The 21,959-nt window shown below is 48.4% G+C and overlaps 1 protein-coding gene across 1 annotated transcript in view; it reads right to left on the bottom strand.

The window, feature by feature from the left end:
- Positions 1 to 21,959, bottom strand: part of DYSF (dysferlin) — a gene marked incomplete at its 5' end in the record, with an annotated part of 142,399 nt that overhangs the window by 12,946 nt on the left and 107,494 nt on the right. Inside the window, 10 exons of the mRNA XM_080932124.1 lie at positions 2,154 to 2,295; positions 2,710 to 2,805; positions 3,021 to 3,109; positions 4,339 to 4,478; positions 6,469 to 6,611; positions 7,323 to 7,493; positions 8,958 to 9,049; positions 9,711 to 9,866; positions 10,120 to 10,248; positions 15,805 to 15,903. Of these exons, the coding sequence (XP_080788250.1) occupies positions 2,154 to 2,295; positions 2,710 to 2,805; positions 3,021 to 3,109; positions 4,339 to 4,478; positions 6,469 to 6,611; positions 7,323 to 7,493; positions 8,958 to 9,049; positions 9,711 to 9,866; positions 10,120 to 10,248; positions 15,805 to 15,903 (1,257 nt within the window). The remainder of the gene's footprint in view (positions 1 to 2,153; positions 2,296 to 2,709; positions 2,806 to 3,020; positions 3,110 to 4,338; positions 4,479 to 6,468; positions 6,612 to 7,322; positions 7,494 to 8,957; positions 9,050 to 9,710; positions 9,867 to 10,119; positions 10,249 to 15,804; positions 15,904 to 21,959) is intronic.

Below are 21,959 nucleotides of genomic sequence, written 5' to 3' on the forward strand. Positions count from 1 at the left end.
CATTCCTCAGCAGGCTGGTTTATGGGCTCAGTAATGAGCCCAAGGTTCAAACAGCCCCTGGTGGGGGCAGCTGGTCAGGGGCTCAGCCTGGGGAATGAGCCCCCCAGATCCCAGGCGCTCATTATGCTCCCGGCCTGGGCCCCTTTACTAGCTGTTTATTTGCAGGGTGGGGGCTGCCATGCTGGCCCCAGTGGGTGTGCTGGGCTCCAGGTGGGGAATAAGGCTGAACAACCAGCGGTGGTTCAAAAAGGGGGATGAAAGGAGACCTTGTACTTTATGACAGTCTCGTCTGGTTAATGGGGTCCCTGGAGGGCCTCCCTGCCTGCCAGCAGCCCCAAACCTCATGCAGCAGAACCTGGGAGCCCAGCCTTTGCAGCCCCTGCTCTCCACTACCCCATCCTGCCCTTCAGACCAGCTAATCAGTGCCCTGCTGTGGGCAAGCGCCACCTGCCTCTCAGGACCCACCTCTAGTGCCTACTAACCCTGCTGATCTCAAGGCTGTTTCTGCCTGATCCCGCCCTCCTGCCCAAAGCCATCCTTAGCATTGGGGGTTTCTTCTCTTCCTCCCCAGACGTGTGTCTCCTTGCTTCTCTGCACCCTACACACCCTTTGTGGGCTCTCCCTTCTTCTACCAGGCCAACCACTCTCTTTCCCTGTAACCTCAACAAGCCATACTGTTTGGACCCAACCCTGAGCCTAACACAAGCCACCCAGCTTCCCTTTCTTACATGGGTGCAGTGCTGCCCCAGTTGCTAACCAGCACCTGCAACCAGGCCCAGAACTGCTACCCCACCCCTCTTCCACTCAGTGTGTGCCACATGTGTGTGTATGGGGTATGTGAATAGGCATGTGTGCATGGGTGTGTGTATGAGGTGTGTGCATGGGTTGTGTGGATAGGTATGTGTGCATGGGCCTGTGTGCATGTGTGCATGGGACTGTGTGCATGTGTGCATGGGACTGTGTGCATGTGTGCCTGTCTCTTATCATCATTACAGCCCCCCCCCCACACACACATTCCCACATCTACCTCAAGTCACTTGTCATAGTGCCAAATTACCTTCTTCCTTCACCCAAGGAAACAGAAAGCCCCTGCACCCGACATGCCTGGCCACATCCCCCATTGTGGTAAAAATGCTTTGGCCCCTCCCATTCAAGCAAACAATATGCATCTCTGCCTCAATTTCCCCACCCAGTCCTACCCTCTTTGTGGGGCTCACTGAGCCATGGAGATGATGCTTTGTCCCTAGCCTCACCCTCCCTGCCCACGGCTAAAGCAGCCCCCCTTATAGTGTCAGGTAACTGGGGAGGAGCACACCTGGCTACTGCCTGGAAACAGGTAACTGGGGAGGAGCACACCTGGCTACTGCCTGGAAACTGTGCACTTTGACTTCCCTTCAAGGTGAAGCCACACAACAGCCTAGAAAGAGGTGTCACCGAGGCTGTGATGCTGGGCATATGAGCTGCCTCTGGGTAGCAACCAGACCAATGGAACCTAAGTGCATCCGGGCATCGACTCTGGGAGCAGGGGAACGCCTCTGGGCAACCATCAGTGTCAGGAAGGAGGAAGGGCATTGAAAGCATCGTTGGGCCTTCCTGGAACCAGCAAAGCTGGAGACCCACGCTGCCCCCTACCTATGTATTGTGCTCCGCTGGCCTCAGAGGGTAACCAGGTGTGGGAAAGATGCTGCCACCCTTGGACTTAGAGCATCTGAGACTGCAGAGGCTAACACTCAGATTCCAAGCCCCACCTCTACACCCAGTCCCAGGCCAGGCAGCCCTCAGATACACAGCTGGCTCTATTCTCTGCCTTTGTGGTAGCCATGCTGGGTCTCCAGACTCTTCTGCCCCAGACTCAAGGCCCTTCCATGCTGCTAGGTGTGTATGGGGGATGGTAATGTAGTCAGGGGCAGGGGCAGCAGGTCTCACACTTGGCTATATGATAGATCTGTGCTGTGTGTTACGGCTTGTCCTAGAAGGTAGAGACACTGGCCACAGGAATACCAACAGAAAGGGAAAGAGAAGTACAGAGATGGTGGTGATACCCCTGTAGGTAACAGAGATGGAGTCACAGCTGCAGGAGCAGAGAGTGGAGGGGGACACATAAGAAATGTGAAGCCCCCAGAGCCTGGTGCCCCGGGCCAAGGGCCACTCACCTTCTTGGCAACAGCACAGACTTGCTCAGCCGGCAGGTAGTCGAAGGGAAACACAAACCTCCAGTTGAAGTTGCCCTCCCCACCCAGGGAGCGGTAGTGTACATCTGTCTTCTGTTTGTGTTCTTCAAACCCCACCATCCAGCTGGCCACACGGGGAAGAGGGCAGTCCTCATTAGGTCAAAGGTCACAGACATTTCCCACATGCACCACCAGACAGGCGACCTCTCCTTGGACCAGTGAGGAGTTGTGGAGGTGAAGGAACTTGGTAAGGGCAGTCCCAGGAAATCTCCACAGCGCCCACTACATACCACAGAGTGGGACAATCTAAAGCCCCAGATGGTCCCCAAGAGCATCCTCAGTCCTTGCCATCTTAGCTCAAAGAAATTTGAGGGAAATGATTCCACAAAGGTGAAGACTCCGTTGGGAGTCCCTCCTTGGAAGGGTGTGTTCTCCACTTCTATACCACAGCTCTGCCCGAGAAAGCGTCCTATCCCCCAACCCCTGGAGCTACGGAGGTGCCATGAGCTGGTCCAGGTGGACAACAACGGAAACCTACCCTTTCACATAGATGTCACTCATCTTCTCCCCCGTGAGGCTGAGGTCATCCAAGATCACATCTTTCGTGTTCCAAATAATACAACGCAGAAAAAACCTGGCAAAGGGAAATTACTTGTATCGGCATAAATATTCCAGTAAAGGATATGATGTCCCCAGCCGACAGGCTAACTCATCCAAACCCAAACAAGGTATCTCCCAAGATCCCAGGCCCAAGTCTGTTCAATAGGCACATTTCTTTCCTCTCTCCTGCAGTTGCTATAGCCGACTTGCCCGGACCAGCTAGAGCCTGTGGTCAAGCCAGTTTGTTACCTTCGAGCTTTCCGTGGGGTGATGTTGAAGGGAGGGCCAGGCCGGCCCAGTGCCTTTGGAAATATGTCAATCCACATCTGCAGCTTCCCCTGTAAAGACACAAGCAGTTCATTCATGTTCTACATGAGTGTGGGTGTGTGTGCGCACACACACACACACACACACACACACACACACACACACACACACCTCATTGCATCTACAGTTTCTGTATACCTGCCTAGAGTACACATGTGGGACTCGGGCTGGCCTGGTTGCCTACCAGAAAGAGGCTCAGCACTCAGGAATGGAGGGAGCCTGAATAGACCCATGTAGGACCCACTGTAGAGGAAAGATCACTGCCCTCCAGGCACAGGCTGCTCAGAGATAGTGATGTGTCAGCTGTGGTTGAGTGTGCAGAGAGAATGGTGTGTGCAACACCACAGAGGGCCGGGGAGCCAGGGTTTAATCATAAGGACTCTGGTCTCTATGACAGAAGTCACTTTCCCTGCACCCTAGCCCCTCCAAACCTAAGATACTGCATGTTCTGTCTCTCTCCCTGCTCTCTCTCTCTCTCTCTCTCTCTCTCTCTCTCTCTCTCTCTCTCTCTCTCTCTCTTTCTCTCTCTCTCTCTCTGTATGTGTGTGTGTGTGTGTGTATGTGTCTGTCTCTGTCTCCCCGTCTCTCTCTGTGTCTCTCTATTTCTGTTTCTCTCTCTGTCTCTCTCTGTCTTTGTCTCTGTCTTCCTATCTCTGTTTCTCTCTGTTTCTGTCTCTCTGTCTGTCTGTCTCTGTGTGTCTCTGTCTCTCTGTCTCTCTGTCTCTCTCTCTCTCTCTCTCTCTCTCTCAGAAACTGCCTGCTTCTCTCAAAGGCACCCCTGGCCTTTCTCCCCTCTTCACATCCTACACTGAGCCTACTTCCTCCAACCAACCTGGCTTGGCTGCCAGTCTTAAGCTTGTTGTCCGTGTTCTTCTGTCTTCCAAAAGGGAAGCCCACAGCCCTCCTGACTACTCTCTGTGGGTCTCTACCATTCTGGAGTGCCTGGATCTAGTCCAAGCCCTCAACTGGAGCTCGGTATAGGGTGACCTTCTGGGACTAACCCTGTAATGGTGGCAGAGACAGGACCCCTTAGGTCAGGTTGAAATGGAAAGGTTTCCAACGTCCAGGCAAGTCAGAAGCCAGGCCTACATGAGTCTAAAGAAAGAATTGTCATTGTTTCCCTGGTGGCAAGGGCTAGACCCCAAGAGCCCATGTGCACAACTCTATAAAGAAATGAGCCATGGGGGAGGGGTGAGATGGAGGAGGTAGCTATCCTAAGGATTCTGGGGTCGGGACTTACCTGCTCAATATCCGGCTGCAGAGGACTGTAAAGAGGCCGCGACTCCACATGCTCAGGGACCAATCCTTGCTGCTGAAGGACATGCAGGGCTAAGCGTTCCTCCACCGGGCCCAGGTGTGGGTTTGGGAGTCTACCAGCCTCTGCCCCAGGGAGGAAGAGTGGATGAGGATGTGAGAGACAAGACACCAGAGCTGCCTTCCTCTGAAGCTTACACGGAACTCTTGAGAGCAGCAGGAACCCCCCTCATCACAGACCATCCCCACAGATACACTGTGCTGGTCATCAGGCATCAATGCCCACAGACTCCAGACTCCAAATACAGATTCTTTCTTACCATCCTTTCTACCAAACCTCTCCTGGAGAATTCTTCTTTTCCATCCTCACTAACCTTCCTGGTCTAGCAAAGCCACTTATCCATCTCCTCTTAGTTACTCCCAACTCTGAGCCCCAGTAACCCGTATCCACAAACACAGCATCTTAGTGTTGTCAGAATGATGACATGGTTCACATCAGCTGTTCTGTGGATGACAGCAGCTACACTCAGAAGTCAGAGCGAGCACAGAGGCCTGTGCACTGCTCTCATAAATGTGAGCATGTCCGACTCCCTAGAAGGACCCTAAAATCTGAGTATCACCAGCGTCCCCATTTCACGCACATGGGCCCTGCAGAGGCCCTACACCTGGGCATCCAGGCAGCTGGACTCATACTCATTGAGAAAAGGTAAAGACATGCTTCTTCTGTTTCCTGCTTCCTGTGGGGCAGCTCCTCCCTCCACTGCCAGGAGATGACTTGGAGACAGGCAACTTGGATTGGAAAGAGAGCCACTCATGTGGGCTATCAGGTCACTGTTCTTTTGAGCCGAGCACATTGTCATATGGTGTGTGCTGCAGAGCCAGGAGTGTGGCCTGCACCCAGCTGGCTGGTAGCTTCGGGCAGGTCATTAAGTACCCCCTATCCCCAACAGCTTCATATATAAGATGAGGCAGATGCTGGACCTCAGGATTTAATGACCTTGAGCCCCTGTGCTAAAGTTGCTAGCAGAGCATTGGGTGCCTCCAGAGGAAATGAGACTCCCCCCCCCCCAACCAGATGCACATTCTTAATGGCTGAGCCTGGCTCAAGCCCTGGGAGAGTCAGGAACACAGACCAAGGAGGAGGGGATGGGGCCCAGGCATCAAAGCCGTCATTTCCTTTTATAACCTCAGCACCAGCCCTGACATCAAACATCTCTGCAACTAGCAGGAGGCGCAGGGCCAGCTGGGCCTGTAAACACCTCAGGGAGTTGGGAGTGCTCTGGGTGGGCAATGTGGGAGTGTGGGCATCTCAGACACATGGGGAGCATGTGGTGGGGCATCACAGCTACTGCACTGGGCAGAGCCAAGGGCAGAGACGGGGTGTGGCAAGGCTGTTAGCTGCCCCTGGATACTTATGTGCAGGAGGTTGGAAATGTTCTCCAAGGTCAAGCTAGGAGGTTAGCAGAGACAGATATACCACAAGCTCCAACCACCAAAGCCAAAAGAAGACAGGCCCCTGACCTCAACCTGCTTTGCTTCATGGTTGCCTGAAATCTTGCCTTCTACTGTACCTTGTTCCTTTTGCTGTAATAAACCGCTCTGGCCAAAAGCAGCAGAGCAGAGGAAAAGGCTGATTGGGCTCACACTTCCGGGTTATAATCTATCACTGAGGGGCAGTTGGCACGGGAACTGTGCCGAAACCACGGAGGTTTCTGCTTATTGGCTCATTCCCAGCTCAGGTTAGCTTGCTTGCTTTCACAGCCCAGGGCTACCTATCTAGAGATGGTGCCGCCCACAGTGGGCTGATCCCTCACACATCGATCAACACAGTCTCTCATTGACATGGCCGTAGATCAACCTGGTCTAGACAATCCTTCATTGTCTAGATTGAGGCTCCTCTCAGATTACTCTGGGCCATGACAAGGTGATAATCAAGCCTAACCAGGACATCCTTGGATGACTTCACGATGGTTCTGGACAGAGTTCTGATCCTGGCTCCAGCCTGACCTCTGACCCACAAATAGGAACTCCTTCACTCTGATGGGGGTTGTATCCACTTAGGCCTTTATGATGAGATGAAGAACCACCCATGAATTGGGGCCAAAGGGCAGCTCACCGATCTCCTCAATGGTGTATTCCTTATCCTGAAACGTCACTCGGTCTGTCCGGTACACGGGAGCCTTGAGCCTGAGCTGCTGGCAGAAGAGGTGGAGGAGCTGGGAGGGGCGGAGCTGATCTCTCCACTGATTTGGTCCAGAGCTGAGAGCCAAGAACAAGACTAAGATGAGACACTCCAAGGTCATGGGGAGGGGGCTTTCAGGAGTCTTTGTACCCCACACTGACACAGCATTGTCACAGCTGGTGCCCCTTCTGAAATCTCAGTATCCCCATTTCACTGATGAGGAAACCGAGTCCCAAAGAGCAAAGGACTGAAGCATGCATGAACCTGGAACTCAGACTCCACACACGATTGCCCCTGGCAGCCACAGGACCCCCCCCCCAGACCCAGTGGAAGCTTGGTGTTTGAACTATCTTCTCCTCTCCTTCTGTCTTCCCCCATCTCTCCTTCCAGGTACCTGGTGCCCTCAGTGTGTGTCTCAAAAGACTCAAGCCAGGCGTGGTGGCTCATGCCTTTAACCTCACACTCTGGAGGCAAAGGTCAGTGGATCTCTAAGTCCAAGGCCAGCCTGGTCTACAGAGTGAATTCTGGGACAGCCATGGCTACGCTGTTGAGATAACATGATAGCCAGGCACGAAGATTCAAATTCTAATCTTCCCATTACAGGCGTCTGTTTCATCATCTGTGAGATGCAAACACCTGGGCTCTGCAATGGATTCTAGGGGAGAACACCTGGGCTGGCCCCTAGTGTTAAGAATCAGGGTAACTGTCTGGCCATTGGGAAGCAGCCAGCCTTGGGCACTTACACATAGTAGGTCTGTGGAAGCCCACAGCCAGCCTTGGACACTTACACACAGTAGGTCTGTGGAAGCCCACAGCGAGCCCCAAACTTGGACAGCAGCCTGTTCTCCAGGTCAATGACTGTCTCCCCAATCTTCTCATCCTTGGAGAGCAGGTCATAGTCGTACAGTGTGATCTTCAGGTCCTTCTCCAGAGGCAGAGTGCAGGTAAGTTCAAACATCCTGCAGGAGGGCCAGTGGCATCAAGGACACTGCAAACCCGATGGCATCCACCCAGTCCATCCAAGGGGCAGGACATTGAAAGCTGTCCTAGGGAGGTGACCCTCCTCATGCCTCCTGTTGCTCCTAAAACAACCCACCCATAATGCAGCTGTACAGGGCATGCATCTGTGTACCCCACCCCTTGTCTGTGTGTCTGTCTCTCTCTCTCTGTCTCTGTTTCTCTGTGTGTGTGTGTACAGATGTGTGTGTGACTGTGTGTGTGTATGTGTGTGGGGGTGTGGGTGTATGTGTATTTTGTGTGTGTGTGTGTTGTGTGTGTGTGTTGTGTGTGTGTGTGTGTGTGTGTGTGTAGATCTGTACCAGCATTATGAATGACTTACTGGTCCATGAGCCCCATAATGAACAGACAGTGAAGTGATATGCAACAGATCACTGACATGTTCCTACCGTGGCACTAGGGGACAGAGATGAGATATCAAACTCTGCTACTGAGGGTACGAGGGGAACCTACTTTCAGGAACTCCTAGGACAGCTTCCAAGATGGGATAGAAGAAGGGCTTATGGAAAGGGCTCTTGGGAAGGATCTCTTGTGAAGTCTACACACACACACACACACACACACACACATACATACACACACACTCACACAGAGAGACAGACAGACAGACAGACACCCTTTCCAGAACTACAAGTCCCATGCCAGCTATCAGAGCTCACCAAACCTGTTCTATCTATCATCCCTCATCTAACCACGGTGGAAACCTGTTTCTGGCTGGGACTCTCTCCAAAGTCTAAAGGCAAAGTGACTTCAGCTTAGCAAACAGATGCCGCTTATGGTGCAACGTGTCACTTGCTACACTGGGGAGACCAGAATTTCACAGCTGCTAGAGAAACAACAGCCAAAGCCCTCCCTCACCCTGAAACACTCATGACCGAACAGAACCCAGGAGCCACCCACAAACCATCACACTTAGCCCTCTTCCATGGCTCTTAGTCGTGTCCCCTGGAAGGTCTACCTTCTTCCCCATCTGCCTATCAGAGAAGCATGTAGGGGCACTAAGTGAGTGACTTTTGGTGTCTTGGCATCTGGGATAAGTGGGGACAAGTAATCGACACTGGTGGAAAATAGGTAAGTCCTCATAAACTCTCCCAATGACAATGTCCTCCTTGGGACAAATGTACCAGTCAGGTACGTCAGGGGAAAGCATGGTGAAGTGCTAATGGGAAGCCTCTGATATAAGAAGTGCATCTTCTGGGTGCTCTTGTGGGTCTCTAGTCTTGAGGTAACTGTTTCTGTGCTTAGCAAAGGCTCCTGATAGGGTCCAAGCCCACACTTACAGACATAAAAGATCCAAGATAAAAGTTCTGCCCAAGGAAATAGACACTTGCTAAGTGGTGGCAGCCACATCTGTGAGTAGTTCATAGCAGCCCCTCTGCCCCAAACCCAAGGCACTTCCTACTTACTTTCCAAATACAGGCTCCAGGGTGCAAGGGATGTAGTTATCCTGGTCACACACTGATTTCTTCCCTATGGAGATCTTGATGTAAGGGTCGCACTGGAAGATACAGAAATGCACAAGAGAAACTACTGGGCCAAGGTGTCTTTGAGGGATTCTGGCTTCCAGCGGCCATCAGGGAGCTGTGCTACAGATTGACCTGGCAGGCAGGCCAGGGCTCATCTCCCAAACCACACCACATTATAACATACCACACTGCACCACATCACAACATACCTCAGCCTGTCACACATGGCTGGACATGTCTTCTAGCCTTGTCCCTAGCAGTGGGAAAGGGCACCTGAATGTCCTCTATACCTGACCCACTGGCACACAAAGAAAGCTAGCTGTTGTTGGAACCCTCCCCTCTGCCCCACTTTACCACCTGCCATAGCCCAGTTCTACCCAATGGCTGAAGCTTTCAGACTTCCATCTATGCCCCCGGCCCCTCTTAAAGCCCAGCTTTTCCCCAGCCTACAACATTCATGTGAGCATAAGACTTCCTTTCCTTCCTTCCTTCAAGGCTTCCCCATTTTGCTAGAAACCCAAACACGTTAGCCTTCTCTGGCCTCACAAACATCCCCCAGCTCCCATTCAGCTCTGCAAACGTCTTTGGGTTCCCTGGTTGACGGTGGTTTTCTTGGGACAGAAACTCTGCCTGCCTTCTGCAAGACAGGCTTGCTACTGTTCTCAGAGGACCAAGGGCTCCAAGAAAGTTTACCTTGCCATTGGGGTCCTTGGGCTGTAAGCCAAATGCTCGAATGATGTAAATACGAACCAAGCATTCTTGGGGACCCTGAGCAGCCAGCTGATGGAATTGTCTCGGGGGTGTGGGGATGGCTGGATCTTCTGGGAGGGGATAAATTTTGAAGAGGCCCTAAAAGAGATGGGGACTCGGTTTTTATTTTTGTCACCGTGGTCAATAACACAGTAACCAACAGGGTCATCACTCTCATTTCATGGAGACCCTGTAGCCCCACAAACCATCCCACACCACCATCCAGTTCTGCATCAGACACAAGGTCACCCCAAGGACAGGAGCATCAACACCATGGTCACTGTTGCCACTGCCCCCTTTCTGATCAGCTGTTGTTGAAACCTCACAGTCACAGGCCAAGCCAGAGACAGACCTTAAATTCTCCGATGACAGACGGGTCTTCTGTGTCCTCCTGAGTCCTGCCCCGGTAGAGCTTGAAGGTGTTACAGAAGTCAGACAGGCCTCCAAAAGCCTCCACATTCTCCAGCTGTGTGTCATAGACCTGTTATGGGGACAAGAAAAGGCTAAGAGCAAGACAATAGGGAGACAGAAGGGAAAGAGAGAGAGAAACAGGGCAGTGTAAGGGAATAGGAAGGGGGAGAAAACGGTGCAATTGACAGACTCAAAAATTAACAGGAACAAAAGCAAACAGAAGGGTTTGGTTTGAGGGTAGAGGAGGGAAGAAAAAAATAGAAATAAATAGAAAGAAAACCTCAGGGAAGGGAAGGGGTAAGACATCTATTAGTCAATTAGAGTGTGAGGTTTCAGATTAATCAAAATTTCAAGTTATCTGACAATCACAAAAGTGAATGTTTTTAAGAGATTAAGACTATACACAAGGCAGGGCAGGGGTGGTGCATGCCTTTAATCCAACCACTCAGAAGGTAGAGGGAAGCAGATCTCCATGAGTTCCAGGACAGCCTGGTCTACAGAGGGAGTTCTAGGACAGCTAGGGCTACACAGAGAAACCCTGTCTCAAACAAACAAAAGAAAAGAAAAACATACAAAACCCTATTATTTGGTCTCAGACTTCAGTGCTTAATTGGCTTTCAATCTCTTATAATTAACATGAGTTCTCAAGGCTAAAAATGGCTGTTTTGGCTCTAAGTAAAGTTCTAAGTCTAATGATATATTGCTGCCTCCTTAATATTCAACAAGTTGGATTTATTTCCTTTTCTTGTCAAGTTTTGTGGTTTGCTCACTTGCTTGTCTGCTTGTTTGTCTGTCTGTCTGTCTGTTTGTTAAGTGCAAGCTGGGTAAAAATAGTGTATGTCTTTAATCTCAGCACTGGGGAGGCAGAGAGGCAGGTGGATCTCTGTGAGTTTGAGACCAGCTTGATCTACATTGTGAATTCCAGGCGATCAGGGGCTCTACAAGGAAAAGAAGGGAAGGAAGGAGCCACAGTAGAAGCAAAACATAAAGAGCGACTGGTACTATATGTATTGATAAGGCAGATAGTTTAGGTCTAAGGCGTATGCACGTTTTGGATTCAGATAGTCATGTGAATTTCCAGTTTCTTATTTATTTTCCTAAAATTCCATGGTGTGTTCCCCTACCTCATCCCCATTCTCATCTTCCTCCAGCACCCAGTTTTAGGTAAGATTCTCCTTCCCGGTGTTTACCTTGATACTCTTCTCTTAGAATCTACTCAGATACATAAGTTTCCAACTTGACCAACGATCTGCCAGCTTCGTTTATTCTATAGCACAACAGTTAATGTACCTGTGCCCCTCACCTTCCTAACCTTTATCATTATTACTCTACGTCTTCAGTGAAAATGATGTCTCCTTGGTCTTGTCACCCTGGACTTTGGTTCCAGAGGACAATGTGGTCACAGCTCCTTCCTCTACTGTGCTCTTCCCAAGTCTCAGCTGGTTGGTCCCAGGATCCATCATGGAAGATGCTGAACCTCTTCATTAGCTGACTACTTGGCAGACAGCATGGCTGACCCTGAGCTCCTGTCCCCTATGTGTCACTAACAATCCTATGTGTGTTAATTTTGGGGTCTCTAGACTTTTACAGTCACTAAAGTCACCTTGATTTGTTTTCTTTCAGGTGCATGGGAACAACAGGGATGACTACCTAAGGAAGTCCTTCTAATCTTTGAAGTGTAGTATGTGTCCTAGTCTAGACGATGTCTGAAGCTGACCAATCTGGGCCAACTGTCCTCATTCACAATGGACCTTTTCAAACCATATATTCAAGTGTTGTTTCAGACTGGTGAAATTAGACTAAATGATTACATGTTTCTCTGTTAATTTCACAGCTTGGGGTATCATCCTCAAAGTCTCTGATCACACCAGTGTCCAGGCTAATACATCTGTTCCATTCTCTGTGTTCCTCGGGACTTTTTCACCCTGCTTTCTTTTCCTCGTGACTACCATATCTATGCCCGAATGTGTTTTCTGTGTGGTCATTCTGCCCCGCCCACATTTTCAAGAGGATTCTTTCTTCTGTCCTGAGAAGAGTCCTTCCAGTTCATGGATCTTGTCCATCCTTGGGTTCCTTCCTTCACGCTTCACATTCTGAAATGTCCTTTCTAAAAAGTTCACAGCAAAACGTTGCTTCTCCTCTGCTTCCAGGGAAAGACAGGTCTGCTCAGCATGTGTCCTCTTTTATTGGTTTGATTTCTACTTTCTCTTCTTCTTCTTCTTTTTTTTTTTTCCACTTTGTAATTTTGGATTAATGCTATGCAGTTACATTTACTAACCACTAAGCGAGTTGGCTTTCCCCAGCCTGGCTATTTCCTCCCTTCCCACGATGGAGGCACAAGGCCTCCTACGGACACGGCTCCTCCATGTCGCTCCACCTCCCCATTCGCTACAATGAATCAAACCAGGTTTAGGCTTCCGTGTAGTCAGCTTGACTCGCCTTCAAAACTCCTGCAGCTTTGGAAACAAGGGGTACTGCTCCCTACTTCATGCTGCAAGCACTTGGTTCTGAAGCTATTATGAACATTTCCAAGTTGTAGGAACGTAAAGAGAGACAGCAGAAGACACCACCCCACCCCATGCCCACGCATCCACCTCCTGTTTGACATGACTACCAACACTCTCCCGTCCGGGAGGACAGTTTCACTGGAAGTCGTGAGAACCCCTGTCCCCCACGAGCTACCATCATCTGTCATGTCCCGTGGCCTCTGCCCAATCTCAATTGTCCTTGAGCGGCCCTTACTTATATTTTGGAGTCTGTGGCTTTTATTTGTTTCCAGCTTTTCTGAAAAATGGATTTTGTGGGTTTGAATGATTTCCAAGAGAAAAGGGGAGAAATGCTGACTTATGCAGGCGTGCTCATACTGGGAGTCCGGATGAAATACTTTGTAGATTTCCAACTGGATGGACTCTTTGTTTAAGTTTATTAATTTCTCAATTTATTGCACTTTAATATGTCCTGACTGATTTCTGTCTTGGGTAACTTATTGCCAACCTAATTTGTGATCAGGCTTTGTAAATGTTCTTGAGCATGAGGAAGAAAATGTATTCTTTTTTTTTTTCACTACTTTTGCCTTCCTTCCTTTTTTTTTTTTAATCACTTTTGTCCCATCTAAAGGTTGCAAATTTAGCATTATGTTGATCTGCAGCCTAACTAGCTGTAGCTTTTTAAAAGCCATAGCTTGGTTCTGTTACTATTATTTGTTGTCTGTTCGGTCAAAGAGGTAGTAACATTAAAATTTCCTCTTCAACTTTAGTGTCTGTCATTTTGAGATGTTGCTTTGGTTGCATAAACCTAACCATTTTTGCCCTGAACATTTCAAAGTTCTGGGAGTCTTTACTTGGGAAATACGTATCTTATTAAAGAAAAAAAAAAAAAAACAACGCTGTTTTGTTCTTTGCTTTTTACTTTAAATCCTACCAAATTCCTCTTTATTTATACTCACCTGATTGTGTCTCCCAAAATGTTGCTTCCTGAAACGCTCAGTTTTTTTTTTAAGTGTCTTTTAAGGAGAGTAGAATGAATTTTGACTTTTAACATAGATTAGAAGTCCTTGTCGCTTAGCATGGGAGTTCGATCCATTCTTGATTATTAGGAAAGCTAATATGATCTTCGCTTTTCCTGGGTTCTTTCTGATTTCTGATTTTAAGGCATTTTTCCTGTGCACTGTAATGTCTTCACTTTGCTACTTGGGCAATGAGCTTTCACCCCCTTGCTAGTGATTGCAATGGACAGGTTTGATGCTCGGGGATGGGGGTGGTGTGGGGTGGTGTCTGTTGTTGTCTCTCTCTACCGATGTGTACCCCTCTCTCTGCCATGCTGCTGTTGTAGGTAGTGGTGGTTTTCTTCCACTTGCTGATATTAAAGGACAAGCATTCCTCCCAGGTCTAGTTTTCCCCAGAAATAGTTTGGATACCTTTCTTCTGGAGAGCCTCTGCTCACTTGGCAGCAGTTGGGGACCTCCTCGGAGAGGTCAAGCTGGCGGCCAAGTGCCAGCTCTGCATCCGGCATCCTCCTGAGGAATGAGGGGCCGGGGCCTCTGGCCACCCTGGCAGATAGCCTCACTCTTGCTTCCTTTGTCACATAACTTGGCATGGCCACAGTACCACATGCCAGACCCAAGTGGCCAAACCTTCTTCCTGGTGTGCAAATAGTTCTGTCTGTCTGCCTAGCCTCAGACACTCGGCCACAGAGCCAGAAGTTCTTGCTGCCTGAGGTGCTGCTGGGCTCCTGCAGCTCCCAGGGAGGCTGGCCAGGACATCGGGTACAGCACACCAGGCAGACTCCAGTGAACCTGAGGCACATGGCCACTTTGTGAAACTACCCCCAGAGTTCCCACCCAGGGACTCTGAAGGCAGAGGGCCCAACCCACCCCACCCCAACTAGCTGAACTTTTTCCTAGCCCAGCTTCTTGATGACACCCCCATCTCCTGGCCTGTGCCCTGTGCTTGAAGAAGCCATGAAGAAACCGTGGAGTCCAAACTCACCCTCACTGAGAGTCCAGAAGGGATGTTATAAATCATACGACTGTACTCAAGCCTCCGATAACAAAGAAATAATTTCCAGGCAAGTGTATCCCATACGATATTTAAACCATAAGTAACATTAAAAACCATATGTTGCATCTGACATTGGATGTGACTGACCACTCTACGATGGGGGATACATAACACCTTGGGGAACAACTTTTGAATCATCTTTAACTATCCTTCTAAAAACTAGCCTACCTTAAAAAGGCATAATTATATTTGTAGAATCTTCTCAAAATACCAGAAATTGGAGGACACATCTCTCTGTTTTTATCCACAGAAACAAAGTTTAGCGTCTTAATTATTACTTGCTAGGTAGCTTCTCTCTTGTAGGGGTCAAAGCTTAGAGGTCAGAGGTGTCTTCTCAGTTGGATTTTACAATTGATTCCACTACAGAGTTCCTACTGCACAATAGTTTTCCAAAGCCCCCAGAAGCAAGAGACGAGCACCACAGTCCCCTGGACACCACCATGGTTAGAAGCATCCGTGATTCGCCATTTCAGACATTCTTCACTGTGAACATCAGTGGAAGGACGTCTTTATTTTCCTTTCTTGTTTGGGGAGGGAAAGTTGAAGCAGCATTCCAAACCAAGCTCTGAGCATTATTTCACCTATAAATGCGTCAACATTTTCTCCCTTTTCGGTCTTTTTAGACTTATTTATATGTTGTGTGTGTGTGTGTGTGTGTGTGTGTGTGTGTGTACACACACTCATGCAATCATGCCACAGAATACACATGGGCTTCTATGTTGTGGGCCTTTGGGTTGTCAGCGTTGGTGGTAAGCACTTTTACCTATGAGCCACCTCGAGACGAATCCTACTTCCCCCTGATCCCTTGCTACCAAGGATTAAACCTGGGTCTCCACAAATGCTGGCCAGCGCTCTACAGAACTCATGCCCCAGCCAGCCATCCCTATGGTGTTGCCAACTCTGTCCCACAAATGCTTTCTTGCTTCCCCTCGTCCACAGTCATTCCTTCTTCTAAGTCCATGTTCTGAGGTTGGGTGGGTGACTGTTCACAAGGCTCATGAAACCATCTCTCTCATCCTGAACCTGACAGCTGTGAGGTGGGGGTGCATTCTGGAGAGAGGTCTTACCTTCAGGGTGTCAAAATCCTTCTCCAGGTAGGAGCCACACTTTTCCCTCTCCCCGATAGAGGCAAAGAATTTGCTCCACCAGTCAATGAACTCCTCCTCCTGAGCAAAGAGAAGGAAAGAGAGGATTTAGGAGACCATCTGCCAATCAAGGCCTTCTGAATGGGATTTTTCCTCTTAAGGCTTCAGGCTGACCTGAATCTCAAGACTTGCCTGCAAGTAATTATGATAAGGGGGTGTGTTTCAGGACAGCCAGGGCTGTTACAAAAAGAAACCCTGTCTTAAAAAAAAACAAACAAACAGCATGGGGCATAGAAAACAGGAGCCAGAAACCTCTGCTTCTATGGGGCGGAGGCCACGCAGACATTTTTAATGCTGCTGAGCAACAGAGGCTCAGGTCTGGCTCCGCCCCCATTCCTGCTTCCTATCAGGCACTTGGGCCTTTCTTGACTTTCTGTGAAGCAGGGATAACCACAGTGGCATCCCAGGGATAAACTGGCTGATAAACTGGCTGAGGTCCAGGATATGCTGAGTTCTCTGCAGGGAAGATGTCAATACATTGCCTAGAAGTATGATAACGTAGATCCAGGGCAGCTTAAGAGCCAGCTCACCGTTCTGCTCTCTGCAGTGGGAACCAGAACATAGACTTCTCAAGGTGGACTCAAGGTAGAAGATCGAAGGCCTGCTCCACAAACCTCCAGCCACACCTTCCAGCTCAGCTCTTGCTTCAGCCCCTCCCCAGTTGTGTCCTAGGGTATGCCTCTCTCTTAGAGAATCAGCAAGTGCCCTGAAGGGTTTGCCCCAGAAACCTGCCTCTCCTGACTGAAACTCAGCCAGTCTAGTAAGAAGAGCTAAGAGGAAGATGTCTGTAGAGAACATTCTGGAACCATGACTGAAGGCTGAGTAGGAGCTTTTCCCAGAAGCCGCATCCATCTATGTGGTGAACTGAGTCTTTGTCTTTAAACATGAAAGTGCTTAGTTTTCTGCCAAACCCCTTTGAGTTCCCTCTGTTGAGTGATCCAGGCCAAGGGCCTAAGAATGCAGTGAGGATCCCAGGGTACCTAGAGGTCCATCCTGGAAGTGCGGTCCTAGCACCCCAGCAGGCACCCCAAACAGCCAAGAATGAGTGTCAGCAGGGGCTGTCACTTACCAGGAGGATCTTCTGCAGCCAGGAAAGAAAAACACAGGGTCAGATTGACCATAGTACGGGGAAGCAGAACTTCAGGACTTACAACACCACAGAAGACAATGGCACAGAGCAATGCAAAGAACTGCTGTAGTGTACACACTCACACACACACACACACACACACACACACACTCACACACACACACACACACACTCACACACACACACACACTCACCAGGGTCGGGTGGAGAAGCTAGGAGACAGGAGGCACTAATACCATCAACAGTGACACCCCAGTAGACAGGCTTGGTGAGAACTAAGAACAGGAAGTATACCTTTATGTTTGGCATTCTTGCAGCACTTAGGAGGGAAAAAGCCAAAAGTAAAGCTCAATAAAAACTCAGAAATAAACTCATGGTGGTCACCCCTCTGACCATCTAATAAAGCTTGAAGTTAATAAGGAACGATAAAATGAAAATCCCGGCTATTAGACATTTAAAGACACGTTCTTATAACCCCACTGAGTCAGAGAAAGCCAAGACTAAATCCAAGACACCCAGGTTGCAGACAGGCCTGTATGCATGGAAAACTCAATCTGAAACGCTCTCATATTCATACAAAAAGATGAAAATAAATTATCTGATAATTTATGAAATCAGGAAAAAAGGCAGGAAAAATATAAGTAAAACATAAAACACTTGACGTCAAGTTGTGAGAGATGAACATTCAGAAAGGGGAATGTTGCAATTGATAATTGACTCCCCTCAAAAAGGAGCCGTATGTTCATCAAACTAATTTTAAGGGGTAGATACAAATTGGCAACTGGAAAGGGAAAATAAAAAGACATTATGGGGAAGAATTAAGTGGACCTAAATCCGTGACAAAATCCTTAAAAATCCAGTAGAAGGAGGTAGAAAAAAATATGGATGCCAGCATCAATGCGACAGTAATAGGAAACAGGAAGAGGTTGCTGGCCCCGAAAGTGAATGCAGCTTCAAAAGATACCTTCCAAGGAAGCTATCCAGCCAGGAGGGGTTTTATTTGGAAGAAAGTTCTACCAGTCTTTAAAGAAGAAGAAAAAGTGGGAAAAATCTCCCACTCATGTTAGGAAACAAAGCCTGACAGATACAGCAATGGGAGGTGGGGGAGGGGATATGAATAAGTCTCCTTCCTGAACACAGACACAGGACTCCAAATGAGCAGGTTGCTCCAACAGGCCTGGTGAGTTACAGCTGGGTCATCCTAGAATGTGAGAGTGTCTCACTAGAGACAGCTGCAGTCCTGGACCAGGTATGCTGGTGCACACCTGTAATTCCGGCATTCTAGAAGCTGGGGCAGAAGTATTTCCACCTGTGTGATATCAGCCCATGCTATATCAGAGCCTGGCTCAGAACTGAGGGGCTGGGGTGATGGTTCAAAGGTTAAGAGTACTTGCTGCTCTTGAAGATGACCCGGGTTTGGTTCCCATCACCCACACATTAGCTTACAACCATTTATAATACTACTTCCTGGGTATCTACCACCCTTTTCTGGCTTCCTTAGATACTAGAAACATGATGCTTACAGGCAAACACTCATAAAATAAAAATTGATATATCTTTCTAAAATAATATGTAATAAATAGAAATTATATGACCTTGTTTTAGTACAAAGACCAAACACAAAATATTCAAAGTTATTGCTTCTGAATGAACCAACCGTATTTTTGTTTATTTCTTATGTGCTTTTGCGAAACACACAAAGAATTTTGATTTTTGTTGTTGTTGTATAGAAGTATTCCTTGCATAATTTTTTAAACAGTGGTTTTGAGAGCTTTTTAAATGTTTATTTATTAGTTTGTGGGAGAGAGAGAGAGAGAGAGAGAGAGAGAGAGAGAGAGAGAGAGAGAGAGAGAGAGGGAGGGAGAGAGAGGGGGAGGGAGAGAGGGGGAGAGAGAGAGAGAAAGAGAGAGAGAGAGAGAGAGAGAGAGAGAGAGAGAGAGAGAGAGAGATGTGGGAGGGGTATGAGCAATAGGTTTCAAGGCAACGTTGTTGGGTTGGTTCTCTCCTTCCTCCTCTACCTACACAGGTTACAGGAATCAAACTCTGTTCACTGTGCAGCAAGTGTTCTACCCACTGAGCCATCTCACCGACCCTCCACAAAACTGTCTTCAACTTACATGAAGAATACTAGCTTCAAAAGACATTATCAAGCATGAGAAGAGAACACCAGGAAGGATGGGAGGGAAGTATTTGCAAATCATACATCTGATAAGAAACTGTATCTAGAATTTGTAAAAAAAAACTCACCACACAACTCAATGGTTTTGTTTTTAAATACAAAAGTGGAACAAAAGGACGGGAGAGCTGGCTCAGCAGTTAGCAATTTCAGACCACAGACAGGCAGGTGGTACACAGGTTTAACACCAGAACGAATTAACTCAGGAGGCTGAGTTGGAGGCCAGCCTGGTCTACAGAGTGAGTTCCAGGAAAGTCAGGGCTACACAGAGAAACCCTGTCTCGGGAAAAAAAAAAAAAAAAAATTATACTACTCCTGTAGAGAACGCAGGTCTAGACCCGAACACTCACATGGTCCCTCAGAACCATCTATAACTCCAGTTTCAGGGAACGAATCCGGTGCCTTCTGATCTCCAAGGATCCTTACATGTATATGGTGTACACAAGCTCACACAGAGATTCATAAATAAAAGAATAAAATCTTTAGAAGTGGGCAATAGCCTTAAGATCACATTCCTCCAGGGAAACACACAGCAGCCAATCAGAAATAAAAGCATGGCCACTGTCCACTCTGTCATCAGGGAAATGCAAACCAAAACCACCATGAGAAACAGATAACACACTGGGGCGGCTTCCCCAGGGACATGGGTAATACAGTCCCAGTGAGAATGAGAGAGGCTGGAACATAAAAGATGGACACCGTGGAACATCCTGGCCATTCTGGGAAGTAGCTAGTGGCGCATTCCATGGGACCCCACTCTGCTGCTGGGACACATCCTAGAGAAATGGAGAAGGGACAAAACCATGGATTTAAGAGCTCAGAGCAGATGTTTTCATGATGGCCTCCAGGTGGGCATGGCCCAAAAGTCTGTCTTCTGAAGAATGTTATCCACACAACGTATGGCAACAAAAAGAAATGAAAAGCTGGTGCATGCTGCAGCCTGGATTAAACCTGAAAATGTGCTGAGCAAAAGAAGCTAATCACCAAAGACCACATATTGCAAGGTTACATGTGTATAAAATGAAACCCAAATCAGAGCAGTGGCTGCCAGAGCAGGAGAGCAAAATATTCTAAAATGGACTGTGGAGAAGACTGTACAACTCTTTTAATACCCCGGGGGTAGGAGAGCGGGGAATTGCCCAACTGCACACTTTAAATAGGGCCTTACTGACACAGACATCTCGATAGAACGGTTAGAAAAGGGGGACAGCTGACCAACCACAAGCTTAGAAACTCACACTAAAGACAAAAGTCAAAATCACAAGGACTCGTTCTAAGCAAGGAAGAGTTAGGTGGCCTGTGGCCTGACAGGGGGCTCAGTGGCTATAGGAGCTTGCTTCACAAGCCTAACTCCCTAAGTTCAATTCCCAGAACCACATGAATAGCCAATACAATAGTGGGGATCTGCAAGCCCAGCAGTCCGATGGAGAAGTGGGAGACAGAGACAGGAGGATGATTCCGGATGCTCATGGACTGGCCATCTAGCCTAGAGCACACAGTGAGGCAGAAGTAGGAGAGATTCTGATTCAGCAAGGTGAAAGGCAAGAGATGACTCCAAAGGTTGTCCTTTGACCTCCACATATACACTTCAGCGCTCATGTCTCTCTCTCTCTCTCTCTCTCTCTCTCTCTCTCTCTCTCTCTCTCTCTCTCTCTCTCTCTCACACACACACACACACACACACACACACACAAAATTTTAAGAAAAGAATTAAAATGGATATTGTTTTTAATGAAAAAGGAGTTGTCTAAAGTCAGCTGCACAGTCAGCTTTTCCTTAAGAACAACTTTTTGCTCGTTTTGCTTTGTTTTGTTTGAGACAGGACCACTCTGTGTAGCCCTGGCTGTCCTAGAACTCGCTATATAGACTAGGCTAGCCTCGAACTCACAGAGATCTGCCTGCCTCTGCCTCTCCAGATTAAAGGGAAATGCTACCAGACCCAGCAAGAGCATCCTTTGTTGCTGTTGCTGTTGTTTTGAGAGTCCAATGTCTAGTAGGCTGACCCTACACTTGCTACAGAACTTCTAGAAGTTGCCCTGGATCCCTGACCCTCCTGCCTCCACCTTCCAAGTGCTGTGGTTAGAGCTCTGTACCATCATTGCACACAGGCAGTTTACATGGTGCCTGGAATAGAACCCAGGGCTCTGAGCATACTGCACTAACGCTCTACCCACTGAGTTTCACCTCCAGCTTTGTCTATAACTCTTGTCATTCTCTAGTTCACTCAAGCATGCTTATAAGATCAGCGACTCATGCCTCCACAAGCCTAGAGGAGCAGTACCCAGCGGCAGTTCCTCTTCTGTCCCTGATGCATGCTCCCTCGCCTGTCCAGAACATCATGGTGTGGTCCAGCCATCTTACTGCCTGTCACATCTTCTCAGCCTTCACCGCTGGTCTCTCATTCCTCACTCAGGTTCTCTGAGTATACCCGCATCAGTTATCCAACCCCCTTCTCTTCCACTGGTGCTCTCTCAGAATTCTCCTCTGGTCCTACATCTTTAAATGAAGTGGACATTAATGGGTCTCATGGGCTTAAATGAGTCCTCCAACATCCAGCTGCCTGGTATTCATCTAATGCTACTGAATCTCTAATAAGCCTCTTTAATGGCCTGTCATGTCCAGTTTTCAGTAGGGCACTGGCTCTTCTTGTAAATAAGCTGTGCCCCTCCTTCCAGGTGCTCAGACAGCTTTAGACTTCTCTCTCCATGCCCACAAGTACTCCTGAGCATCGTTCAGACCCATCTCTAGAGTATATTTAGAATCTGCCATTCCCCACCCCTACTGGTCCAGCCTTGTTCCCTCATATTGGTA

The sequence above is a fragment of the Micromys minutus genome (genome assembly GCF_963924665.1).
Source record: "Micromys minutus genome assembly, chromosome: 18".
Lineage (NCBI taxonomy): Eukaryota > Metazoa > Chordata > Mammalia > Rodentia > Muridae > Micromys > Micromys minutus.